Genomic DNA, 13,529 nt, shown 5'->3' with positions numbered 1-13,529 from the left:
TTAAAGTCTCTTTATACATGACAAAACCAGACCTCAAATAGCTAAATCTGCATACTTCCTATATAGCATAGTAGGAATTCTACAGTGTTGGGTCCAAATATATATCTTAATAGTACTTAAATATTTCAGTGGATTATTTTATAATACATTTAACTACTGACCTGTGTGCAGTCGTTTCTGAGGCTCCTTTTCTTGCAACATAGCCTCTGTTAATATACTGAGGGTTTGTTTGTCACACTTCCTCTTAGCAGGGCTTTAATAGAAATACGCTTTTCAAAATTGTTTTATCAAGGTCCAAAATTGCTATTTGCCCGTAGCACACAAAGATGCTATGACTGGCAAAAATTTTCTGCTTTTTAGTAGCCAGCTCTCATCAATTTTAGGTCTTCCTTATGTAACTTAGCAGTTCATCTTTTTCCATTTGGTAACCATTTTTCTTCCACTGTTCTCGCAACTGCTGTAAGAGAGCTCCAATTTCTTTTCTGGAAGAAATGCCCACTTTTCTGATGTCATGGCCACTTATAGGAAATGGAGGAATGAACACTGCTGCATCTCCTTCAGAAGACCGTGCTCTCCTTGGTACTTGAGGAGTTCACACACACGAGCAGTTGCATCAGATTCTCTAGAATCTAAAATGAAGTCTTGATAGGGTTTCAATGGTTCTGAACTATCTGTTGCTTTAATTAAATCTTTCCTGTTTTTAACTATAAATAAACCAAGATTCTTCTCTTTTTTTGAAATCTTCAACCTCCGATCCAATTTTGTGACATCATCCTGTACTTTGAACAATGAGGTCAAGAGAGTCATTGGCTTTGGTGAAAAACCTTCAACACTTTTACTGACTTTGTTAAATTCTTCTAAACTTGCACTAGCAGATAAGCCTATGAAAGGAGCCACACCAAGATCACAGATGAGGTGAATCAAATGATTTACATGCTTACCAGTAAAAATTTTTTTCAGGTCCACCCAAATCCTCTCTCCTGATATTCCAGCCAAGCCTTTTGCATTTTCTGCAATTGCTTCCAAAGTCTCAGGATCGTGGTGACCAGGTGTGTCTACAATTTTCCCATAAAACCTGAAATATCTTAAATCAAAGATAATCTTTTTTTTTATCCTCTAGCTTGTCCAACAAATCTAACTTTCTTATTTTTTAAATCTTCATAACCATTAAAGTAGTCAAATAAAGTACCATCAAAACCTAAAAACATAGAATTTATAGTGAGATCTCTGCGTTTGGCATCTTTCTGCCAGTTGTGAACTCGACCTCAGCATGTCTTCCCTCAGCGGCAACGTCAATCTGTAGTAACTTAAAATTTTCTTCCTGAAGCCTGACGGTGATCGTCCCTTGCTTTTTTCCTTTGTTGTTGATCATACGAATGCTGAATGTCAACCGACTGAAACAGCTCCTTCATTTGAGCAAGGGTTACAAAACCCACATCCTGCAGCTTTACTCCACTTAATAAATCCCTCACTGCTCTTCCTGCTTTTCTTAGTTCATGATTTTCTTTGACGAATAATTCTGGCAGACTCTTCAAGCCTTCTGTGACAAGTGACTGGAATTCTGGAGACTGCAACTTCATCGTAAACAGAGAGTGCTTCAGAAGGCACAATGTCGTCCAGCTGCAGCTCAGTAACTGCCTGCGTCAGGGATCCAGGCACCTCAGCGTCTGGAGAGAAAGTCACCAACCACACATGGGCCCCGCTGCGCCGTCCTCGCCGTGCGCACTTCGTACTTACATTCTTAACAACTGAAATTTTACTAGAATTGTCAAACATGTGCAGGATAAATTAAAAAATAAGGCAAAACTCAAGGCAAGATGTAATTGTGGTGATTTCTCCGGTGTCCAGATAGATAATCAGAGAAATGGAAAGACAGAAAATGGAAACAAGAGGATAGAAAAAGCAGATTGACTGGAATGGACTAAGGGAGAGGAAGGAATTAACAATGACTTTGAGGCTGGGAAACAAGGAGAACTGGGCAGCATTGGCAAAAATAGAAAAATCCCGAAGCCGCTATGTGTGCGAGGAGATGGGGGTTGAAGGGTGATTTTACGGCAAAGATAGGGCAAAGGTAATCCTTATGCGTTATTGAATTTCTATCCTTTCCCAGAAAATACACATGACTAAGTGACCATTCTGAAAATGTGGCAATGAGTTAATCAACAGTTGTTGAAGAAGTTTTACAAAGTGAAATGAAAAGCATTTATATATTTTAATTCAAAGTAATAAAAGTTTCACACTCTATTGAGATTCTAACTATTCACAATCTATCACTCATATAGGGGGACAATTATTTAAATGTTAGTAGTAAACAGGATTGAGGGAATTTTTCATCTCTCAAAGTGGATGTTCGATTTCAAATTTATGTGAAATGATGAAATTTGAAAGCACTGGAAGCACAATTCAGATTTCTTTCAGATTTCAGGAAGACAGACAGTTGAGAAAGGACTTCAACATAGGAACCCAAACTCTAAACTCTAAATTTGCTGGACTTCATGGAGTGAATCAATCAGAATCTACTTTGAGAAATGTAAGTTTGGATGGAAGGAGTTAAATGGCCTAACAAACAACTGCTCTCTTATTTTTTTTTTTTACACCTATGCAACTTCTTTTAAATAAGACTTTTTGGGGAGGGCACTCCACGGGGTTTGTAGGATCTTAGTTCCCCGACCAGGGATCGAACCCGGGCCCCTGCAGTGAAAGCACCAAGTCCTAACCATTGGACTGCCAGGGAATTTCCCAAACAAGACTTATGATGGTACTGACCAGTCATTTGAATTTTTGAAGAAATAATTGAAGCTGTTATCTATGGAGGCACAATGCATGTCCCTCCCTCTTTTGAACTTCTGGAACTAGCTAGAGAAATTCAAGTCCAAACATAATCCTTTCCCCCAAACTCCATATTTAGTGGTAATGTTTTCTAGAACTTCTTTGACTTTCACCAGAGGTTACATATTTTGGCTCTGCCTGCTCCAATATTTATGGACAACCCTTTTCTTTACTGACAGATGTTTGAAAGAACAGATTGGAATTAATCCTCAGATTAATTTTTAGCATCTTCCAAGTGTGCATAGGACAAAGGCCAAAGCACAATATTTTAATAAGAAAATAAATAGCTGGCACCTCTGCCTTGGTAAGTTACCTTCAGGAGTACTGTATTGAGTCTTGAAGCAGATAATTGAGAAAGTGTGTTATCTTGAAGTAGAAGGCGTCAGGGAAAGCTAGAAGAAGCCCAGCACCATAGGGTTCACAAATGAGTGGTATGAGCCAGATGGCCAAAGAGGTAATTTCAATATAGTGTGCCCTGTGCTGGCAGAACCTAGAGGATGGACACTGTACCAGAAATGGTGTCCACTCTCAGGAGACTCTGCCTCCCCCCAGGAGAGACAAAGAAAGGGAGGCCAGGTCCTCTCTCACACTGAGAAACGCAGGAGATGCCAACCAACCAAGGGAATGCTCCGGTTGCTCTTACTTCTGAGGCAGAATATTACCTCCCTCTGTACCCACTCACATCCCACAAAGGCATTTGGAACTCAACTCAAAATTTTTTAACACTTTTTTTGAGGGGAAGGGTGTTTCTTATCTCTGTGATAGTCTGATTCAAAACTTTGGATCTTTTATTTAGGAAAATGCACCGGCCCACGTATTTCAAGGATTTCCAAGACCTCTGGAAGACCATCCACGGACCCAGCTTCCGCGGACTCCGGGTTTGGAATTCTTTAGTCTGGATTTCCTTAACTGCATTCATTAGCCCAGAGGATTTCAAACTTTGCCCCATAATCTCCTCAAATCACCTGGAGAACTGAAAAAAATCCCAATGCCCAGGCCACATCCTGTTCCAAGTAAAGCAGAATCTCTGGGGTAGGACCAGGCAACAACGCGTATGTTTTAAACTCTCCAGCTGATTCTAAAGCGCAGCTACGTTTGAGAACCAAGTTGCTGGTCTCTTTATGGCATACAGTTGATCTAATGCTTTATGGTCGTTTGCTGTCCTTAATCATTGAGCCAGAAGCAACAGAAAGGCGTCTGTCGCGGAAAATAATTTACTGAGAATCATCTTAGAAAAAGGAAGTAAATTTGGGTCAAGGGTGTGCATACCTTCGCAAAGTTTTCCCCGGGTCAATAAGCAGCTTCAATTTCTTCGGGGAACGCCAGGCGGCATCTTCTCCCTCCTCGCTCCTCCTGGACCGCCTTCCCACTTCTGATCGCACAAAGAGCCGGCCTCCTTCGCGGTGACATCACAAAGGGCCGATTCCCCGCCCCTTCAGCACCACCACGTGTGTCCCCGCGCCCGGCGGCCACCCGACTCATTCCCTCGCCGGCCGGTCTGGGCAGCGGAGGAGGGTGGTTGGCAGCGGCTGGAGGCTTCGCTATGGGAAGTTGTTCCTTCGCTCTCTCGCGCCCAGCCCTCCTCCCTGGTTCTCCGCAGCCGCTGTCGGAGGAGAGCACGGGGAGGCGCGGGTTGCAGCCGCGGCTGCTTCTCCCCGCCCGGGCAGCCGCGCAGCTGGGCAGGTGCTGAGCGCCCCCGGAGCCTCCCTCGCCGCCTCCCTCCTCTGTCGGGCTGTCCGGCTGCCGCAGTGCACATGGGGTGTTGGAGGTAGATGGGCTCCCGGCTCGGGAGGCGGCGGTGGATGCGGCGCTGGGCAGAAGCAGCCGCTGATTCCAGCTGCCGGGGGGCCACGCGCCCCGGGCGCCCTGCGAGCCCCGGGCTCAGCCATGGGGATCTCCGCGAGCAGCAGCACCGCCCCGGCCTCCTGCAGCCGCATCGCCGGAGCCACGATGATTGCGGGCTCCCTTTTCCTGGTGAGACGTCGGGGTTGCTGGGGGCGGAGGGGGTTGCGGGGGAGCCGGGGGCGGCGGCCGCGCGGGAGCAGAAGGCACCGCGCTCCGGGAGCCGGGCGGGTCCCCGGGCCGGGGCTGCGGGGGGCTGGGGTCCGGCCGGCTGGGTCGGGAGGTTTGCGACCGAGGGAAGGCAACACAGCGGAGGGCTCGGATCGGGTCATTTGGGGGAGCAGTAGGGCTCAGCCGGGACTCCGGCATGAAGGCGAATTGTTTTCCTTGCAGTCTGGCTGCTCCGGGCGAGGTGCGGGAGGTGGCCACCGGGCTTCCTGCGCATTTCAGGGCTTCTCCCCCTCCTCTGCCCCTCCGGGGTCCTCCACCCCCTCCACGCACCCCCACGGCCACCGGCCGCTGTCCCCGCCGCGTGGAGTGGGGCTGGGGCCGCGGGGTGGGCGTCGAGGCTGGCGGCGGCCGCCGCTTTGTTGCAGCTGCAGTGTCATGTCGGGATGCTACCGCAGTGGGAGAGCGCGGGACCTGTGCGCGCCGGCTCCCGAGACCGCCGCGTGCATCCGCGCCTAGCCTTCCGCGCGGGCGCCTCGCCCCCTCCCCCACCTCTCCGCCTTGGCTGGGTGGGTCCCGGTTTCGGCACGCCCAAAGAAGAACCCTGAGACCCGCTCTCAGGCGCCTCCAAAGCGCCGGCTCGCAGCCAGGCAGCCAGCGCGTTGGCACTTGTGTGGGGGGAGGGGGAGAGAGCTCTCCATAAAGGAAGCTGAATTTTCTCCAGTCTTTCCTATCCCTCGCTTACCTGTGGCCGGGCAGGTGAGCCTGCAGGGTGAGGCAGCTTCCTCCTTCTGCACTCGGTCTGCTTTCAGCTCCAGGGCGTGCCCTGTAGGTAGTCCTCTCCATCAGTAATCTGGTCAGAGCCTGAAAGCACCTTTGACCCAAAACTTATCCCCAACTTCCCCAGAACCCTTCCCCTTCTTTGCAAATGTTAAGGGGGATGGGATGAGTTAGGGGGAAGAACATTGATTTAAGATCGAACCCAAGCCACCATAAGCTTCCTGTGCATATCTTTTTGTCTCCGCAAGGAGGATGGAGATTCTTAGCTAAAGACCGAACAAAAACAAAAAACAAGAGCCTATTTTCATGGCAGGGCTGTGTCAGGGAAAGGCAGGCTTGCTGTCTCCTTCCCGAAAAGGGCTTAATGCCTGGCCAGCCAAGATCTCTTAGATCCCAGGGCATTGCAGTTGCTATGGCCTGGGAATTCATCCTACAGACACTCTGGTTCCCTGTGTGAGGGTGTGTTTTAAAGGGGAAGAGAGAGACTAAAGAAAAGTTTGGTGCTGTTAGCATTTATAATGAGGCAAGTCCCAGTCTTCCTTCAAAGACCTTTTTCTGCCCATTTTATAGAAATGGCGAAGTCAAGATTTTTCTCCTTGACACAAGGGTGGTGGATGATGAGTAGTAGAGGGGGAGGGTCTCGTAAAGCAGTGAACCTGGATTGGACAGTCTTGGTGTGGAGAGAAACCCATCCAAGGCCCAGGGAACATTGACCCTAAGGTGAAGTAGGTCCATCCTTCAGCTGCCTCCTTGTCAGCCTTAGATCTACTACTGTACCCCGCTACGTGCCACCCCACTACATGCCTGTCCAATCCCTCCAACACATCTGATCATTATGCTCCCCATAGAGTCCATTTCTGGATTAAGTCTTAAGTCAGTGCACTATTTCATTGACTTTCCATTTCTGCATGAGATGCTTAAAGTAAGGTCAGAATGTAATCAAAGTGCAGCTTGCTTTAACCTCCGGAGAAAGAGCCCAGCTCCTTTTCCGAAATCATTAAGTCCGGTTGACCTAAAAATTGTGCACTGGATTTGCAACTGAAGACTTGAGAATGTAAGTTTGGCTGTCTTTAAAAAAAAAAATGAAATTTACAGTGGAGTTTAGAAGCAATCTCGAGATATAACTAAAATAAAGAGTCCTTATTCTTCTGCTAATTATGATAGAAAGGTTCCACTTCAGTTCATGGAGTGGCCTAGAGTTGACCCCTTTGTCCTGAAGGGAAACTGACAGGGTGGACCAGGGGTCACCAGGGTGGGGAGGCAATGTCTTTTATTTTTCCCATTCCCGCTCTGCAAGCTCCAGTCCTCAGCCCAGGCATTGTTAGTGTATAAAATGGTGATCTCATGGGACTTCCCTGACTGTCTCGTGGTTAAGACTCCACGCTCCCAATACAGGGGGCACGGGTCCAATCCCTGGTCAGGGAACTAAGATCTCGCATGCTGCAAGTCACAGCCAAAAAAAAAAAAAAAAATGATGACCTCATGACATTGTTATAAGGATTCTTTATCCCACTAGGATTCTTGGCCATGTGAAAATGACAGACTCCAGGTACTGGAGCTCAGGTAGACACGGAAGCATGCTCAGAACACTACCGGGGCCAGTGGGGAGATAATGCCCTACCCATTCATTGCCGTTAGCTTCAAAAATAATAAACCCAATAAAATGTCTTTTTATTAGGGCTTTCCATCACTCCTCTTCTTTCAAATATCTCCTTTTTTGGGTGACAGTATTTGTTATTGTCATCATTTTTGACTATTTCTTTCTTGTGATGACAGGCTAACTGAAAGAGAACTTACTATAAGCTTTAAAAAATCTTTATATAATATATAATATGTATATATATAACATATAATATGATTATTATTATTGTATGTGTCAGGTGCTTTATAGAGAGTATCTCTCCTACTCCCAACATCTCTGAAGCAGGTGGGATGATTTCCATTTTACAGTTGGGAAAATGGAGGCTGCAAAAACTTCACTGATTGTCCTGGGCCACCCAGCTCCCAAGGGTTGATGGCACTGGGGCTGGGACCCAGGACAGCCTGACTCCCTCTCCCACCTCATGCCTCCCTCCTGTGCCACTCTGCGGGTTTCACAATTCCAAATTGCCTGATGATGAAATGTAACAAGAGAGAAGGCTCACTGGGGGAGAGTTGAGGCTGGTGGTTTGGTTTGTTGCAGGACATTGATGAGAATTACATGAGTGCCTTTGGAGGAGAGTATTTTCGCTGCTTGCACTTCTGTTTCTGATGCGTTTATTTTTGTTGTTGTTTTTTTTTTGGCCACACCACGTGGCCACACCACCAGGGAAGTCTGAAAGCCCCTGTTTCTGATGCGTTGAGATGTCTGTGTGATATTGGAAACTGAACCACACACTGAAAGGCAAAATATTGCGTGTTTCTGGGCTTCCCTTGTGGCACAGTGGTTGAGAATCCGCCTGCCAATGCAGGGGACATGGGTTTGAGCCCTGGTCCAGGAAGATCCCACATGCCACGGAGCAACTAAGCCCGTGCGCCACAACTACTGAGCCTGTGTGCCACAACTGCTGAAGCCCACACACCTGGAGCCCATGCTCCGCAACAGGAGAGGCCACCGCGTTGAGGGGCCCCCGCACCTCAGCGAAGAGTGGCTCCTGCTCGCCGCAGCTGGAGAGAGCCCACGCGCAGCAACGAAGACCCAATGCAGCCAAAAATAAATAAATAAAATATATTTTAAAAAAACCAAAAGACAAAAAAACAATATTGCGTGTTTCAGGCCAAAAGTCTGGAGAGCAGATAAATGAGACCTAAGGTTTGTGCCAATGTTAAGGAATGCCCTAGAAGGGCTTGCCCAGTATGACACAACACACTCAAAGATGTCTCTTGCCCTCAGGGAGTTGCTTTGACTGGACAGATAGAATATTGGCAGTGGGACAGTCAGAAGAAGGGAGCCGTAATTGATAAGGGAATGAGGTCTGACGTTTTAGAAACCACTAATCTGCACAGATTATGAATTCCAGATAGGACAGTTGCTGTAAGATCCTTCGGCTGTGCTAGTCTAGAAAGTTCCAAGTATGGTGTTTGTCACTGTCTTTGAGACTAGAGGTCTAGCTTAATGCCATCTCCTGACCTTTGCTTATCAAAGTTAATTATCTAGTATCTTCGCATTTGACTTTGGCTATTTGACTAGGTCGGTGTGGAGTAGCTGGCTGGAGCTGAAGTCCTGGATGGACTTAGTGACAAGTTCGAGGAGAACTTTAAATTAGAGCTGATGTTATATCCAAAAGATTTTCTCTTTTTTATGTACTTGAACTCCACAATCCTAGAGTGTGAAAACCGGAAGAGAAAACTGGAGGGGTAAAAAGAGCCTGGATTGGGGAAGCAAATTATTTTTTCATGTTGACAAACCTACATTGAGCGCTTACTGTGAGAGGCACTGTGGGAGCCCGGGGATGAATTAGGATTTGGATCTTGCCCCTCAGGTGCAATTCATATGGTGTATAAACGTACATGGCTATCAACAGTGCTGGTTGAGTTTCACGCGTTCAGAAAGAATCAGTGGATGAATGTACTATACTCAAAGTAATACACAAAATGTGATAGATGTTAACGTCTTTAAACTACTTGAAATAATTTTGGCTTTTAGTCTGAAAGTCAGAAGCAGAAACGTCTTCCTACTCTCAGAATCATATCTACTAGCCTTGGTAGGGAGAGTGACTTATGACTCAGAAGAGTAGGGAATGCAGACCTGTCCCGGAAGGCAGGGTTTCTCATGTACCCCGGGAATCTCCCATCCCTGTTGTCAAAATGTATAGAATGGGATCGAGCTTTCTCATCTGAATTCTCATCTCAACTGTTTCTAAAGGCATATGGCTGAATCTGTCTCAGGCCCAGTCTGAAACAAATAAACTAACCTACCGTGTAAAGAAAATACACAGGTGCACCAAATCAGCAAGAAAACGATTCCTTGTCATGGAATGCATGCTACCTTAAGTTGAGAAAGTACACGGGACTAAATCGGCATAGGTCCACCAACCGGCTAGATTACATATTTTAGTGTGGCTAAGTTTGGACAGAGTCTTTCAAGCTGGCTGTGGTTAGCACAGTTAAGGCTGTCTTTTCCAGCACTGTTTGCAGAAGGCCCCTTTCTCCAGGTGGATGGGGTGAGTGGGCGTGGGCTTGCGCTGGCTCCAGCAGGTGCTCTGTGTACCCCTACTGAGCGTAGGCTCTGTCTGCTTGTAGATCAGAAGACATCACATTTCACCTTACACTTGACTCCATCTGTGAGGATGAGAGGTAACGTCTCTTCGGAGATTCCATAGAGAAGTTGCAAATTGGTTTTGTACTCAGCCGGCCCTTTATAAAGCATTCAAACTATAATTGGCTCAAGTAAACTTTATTAATTGTGTGTGTGTGTGTGTGTGTGTGTGTGATGGGAAATGGTCAGATGCATCATCAGATTATTCAGGGGCCAGTGTGAATTGAGTGACTTTTCTTTCTGTCAACTGCCATGCCTTTTTTTCCAGTAAGCACTAACTCTGCTGGCCCTCTTCCCCCAAGCAGGCCTGGCAAACTCCGGTCATGCCAGGTCACCCGGCAACTTCCTGGAAAACTCAGGTGCTTCTCTTCGGTGACAAGAGTCTCTCATCATCGTCTTTGGGCATGTGCCTGATGACCATTTGGAGCGGATGCAGTCTGGAGCATTAGGCGCAGATATGTGTGTTTGACAGAATGAAAACGGAAGCCGTAATAGGAGTTAACCTGGTCCCCAAATTGAATCCCCATTTAGCGTTAGCGGGACACTGGGCATTATTGTTGCTGGCATAGCAGCTGCTGAGCTTCGATTCTTTAGGAGCGGGGTGAGATCGTGAATAAATACTGGCCTTGCCCCAGTGTTTGCATTTGTCAAATACCAAAAAGTAAACAGGCATCCTAAATTGGCTTGTGTGCTGCCACCTGGCTACTCTGCCACCTCCCATTTCCAGCCTGAGTCCAAGCGGAGAGGAGCCAGGCAGGGATTATAAGTAGTGAGGAGCCTGGCAGATGTTTTAAGTGTCTGCTGAACGCTCACGAGAGCTGTAGAAACCTGGCGCCCATGGATGTTTAGGCCGTTGCTTGAAAGCAGTGGTGATCTCACTCTTCGTAAGAGCTGCTGAAGGCGTCCAGGAACGGTCCATTCTCCTGGATTCTGGCTCTCTGGAGTTTTTCCACATGTCAGCACCCTGGCCTTGGAGATGATGGATGCTTGCAGTGATGGGAAAGTTGTGCTCAGGGGGTCCTCAAGCAGGGGTGGGATTGGGCAGGACATGGGTGGGGAGTCAGGGCAGTGTGCTATAGCCCCATCTTCTCTTGAGAATATCTGAAAATTTTGTCCAAGGCTTTGTTCTAAACGAAAAAAACAAAACCAAATTTAAAAAAGAGGGGGCTTCTGGGACTTCCCTGGTGGTCCAGTGATTAAGACTCTGCACTTCCGTTGCAGGGGGCATGGGTTTGATCCCTGGTCAGGGAACTAAGATCCTGCATGCCACAAGACGTGGCCAAAAAGTTAAAAAAAATAATAAAATAAAATAAAAATAAAAAAGAGGGGGCTTCATAAACGAAGTCACCGCAAGGCTCGAGCTGATCTTGATATAATTTTTTTTAATTAATTTATTTAATTTATTTATTTTTGGCTGCGTTGGGTCTTCGTTGCTGTGCGTGGGCTTTCTCTAGTTGCGGTGAGTGGGGGCTACTCTTTGTTGTGGTGTGCGGGCTTCTCATTGCGGTGGCTTCTCTTCTTGCGGAGCACGGGCTCTAGGCGCATGGGCTTCAGTAGTTGTGGCACGTGGGCTCAGTAGTTGTGCCTCATGGACTCTAGAGTGTAGGCTCAGTAGTTGTGGCGCGCGGGCTTAGTTGCTCCGCAGCATGTGGGATTTTCCCGGACCAGGACTCGAACCTGTGTCCCCTGCATTGGCAGGCGGATTCTTAACCACTGCGCCACCAGGGAAGTCCCGATACAGTTTTCCATTTGCTCTTTTGCCACCAGGACTGCTTGGTGGCTCTAGTTCTTGGAGCCATTTGCTAATCTGTTTTGGGAGAAGGAGCCTGAGTTGAATGGATTTAGGAGAAAGGAAAGGAGTGAGTTCATGGGTTCTGGAATCAAATGAGCAGCGGTGGCTTCAAGAGGGCTTTGGCCCTGACAGCCCAGAGGGAAGGAATATTAATGGCTCTCAACATGAATCATCGATGTTGGTATTGTTAAACTTCTATTTATTGAGCATGTACCATTGACATTGTGTTGAATACCTTCTACTAATGATCTCAATAAAACCTTCAAGTCCATGAGGTAGTAGCATTAGCCCCATTTTATAGGAAATGAGGCTTAGGAGATGTTATGGTCAAGCAATTGTCAACTGCCAGAGAGAGAATTCAGATCTAGGCCAACCTGGCTTCCTACACACTGCTCTTTCTGCCAAGATGTGGGTAGGGCACAAGTAACCTTAATTTACTGGAATTTTGTTTCCCGTTAAAGGAACGCTTTTACCTGAGAGTCGAACATTCTCTTTCCACTGGGTGAACAGTTCTGCTCCACGATGGCATTTGGAAGTTTAGCCAACAGGGCTGATTATAAAGTAAGAGCAACCTGTGTGTGTGTGTGTATTGAAAGGGGAGGGCATGGAGCCATTGGCAAGCATTTTCCTATGGTGTGATTCTGACGAAGAATGGTGCCATGGTTAAGATGGAAAGGTACTCTTGCAAATTGAAATGTTATAAATAGGGAATAGACGCTTTGCTTTCCTGCTCCTTGGGTCATTTTGAAAAATATTTGCTTAGTGAGTAACAGTATGACATGGGCTCTGCTTAGCATGGCAGTTTCAACTCATCCTGAGAACTTGAGGACCTCTTGGGGTTTTTTCTCTGCTGCCAGCCTCACTATTTGTATAGGATCAGTGCATGGGTTTGCCTCATCTGTTATTAGTATTTTCTTTGTTAACTTTTCATTTCAGGTCTCTTAGAAACTGGTTGGGCTCCATGATTTGCATGGTCTTGTATGTGATGTGTTTGTGTGTGGTTTATCACGCTTGTAGTGCTCTCCTAAGCAAGGTTTTCATAGATTGGAGGTGCCGAGTAGACTAAAGAAAGGCATAAGGTGAGAAGAAATGTTATCATTGGTTCCAGGAAAGAGGTTAGCATTCTGATTTCCCAAAGAACCCTTTAGAGACAAGACCATAATCTGTTATCAACTTAGGTATGGCCAGTTCAGCATAACCAGGATTAAGAGAGGCAGGAGGATGGGAAGGGGGAAAAATACTCAAAGGCAAATGGTGACAGGTTCCCAGAATAATCTAACTGGTCGTTAGTCACTCCTTGCTCTTCCTTTACTTCTGGAAGTCTATGGCTCTTCTCTCTTTGGTTGAAATCTTGTGTACCTGGTCCAGGAGAAATATCAAATCGGACGAGATTTGGGTATGCTCCCCTCCCCATATGGAATGCTCAGGGCCAGCGTTACTCCATTTCAGCTTCTTACTGACGACAGACAATGTGCTATTCATCTTTGTGTTTCTGGCTCAATGCCCTGACACATCGTAGTTAAGCAATAAATGATTGTTGAATGAATTCCAGAAGGATTTTGCTGTAAACTAACTGTTCATTCATTCTAGACAAGTTAGAGGGTAGTGGGAGCTTGCTCTATCTCTCAATACTTTGAGCTACATCTCAAGGGTATTTGAGTTATTAACAAGGACCATTTTATTTATTTATTTATTTATTTATTTATTTATTTATTTATTTATTTATTTATTTAAGCCGCGTTGCACCGCCTGTGGGATCTTAGTTCTGTCACCAGGGATTGAACCTGGGCCCTCGGCAGTGAAAGTACGGAGTCCTAACCACTGGACCGCCAGGGAATTCCCAACAAAGAACATTGTAAACATGAGCAAGTTGGCAGACTA

General features: G+C 46.6%; 1 protein-coding gene and 1 pseudogene across 1 annotated transcript in view; one reads left to right on the top strand and one right to left on the bottom strand.

The window, feature by feature from the left end:
- Window positions 1–379: 379 nt before the first annotated feature.
- Window positions 380–1,595, bottom strand: LOC137773931 (CCA tRNA nucleotidyltransferase 1, mitochondrial pseudogene; annotated as a pseudogene).
- A 3,121-nt stretch (window positions 1,596–4,716) lies between these two features.
- The window catches only part of TNFRSF21 (TNF receptor superfamily member 21), a 63,727-nt gene continuing 54,914 nt past the window's right edge, over window positions 4,717–13,529 (top strand). Inside the window, exon 1 of the mRNA XM_068557627.1 lies at window positions 4,717–4,803. Within this exon, the coding sequence (XP_068413728.1) occupies window positions 4,717–4,803 (87 nt within the window). The remainder of the gene's footprint in view (window positions 4,804–13,529) is intronic.

This window comes from Eschrichtius robustus, chromosome 12 (assembly GCF_028021215.1).
Source record: "Eschrichtius robustus isolate mEscRob2 chromosome 12, mEscRob2.pri, whole genome shotgun sequence".
NCBI classification, from domain to species: Eukaryota; Metazoa; Chordata; class Mammalia; order Artiodactyla; family Eschrichtiidae; genus Eschrichtius; species Eschrichtius robustus.
Note: the sequence above shows the minus strand (reverse complement) of the source record. Positions and strands in the feature narration are given on the sequence as shown.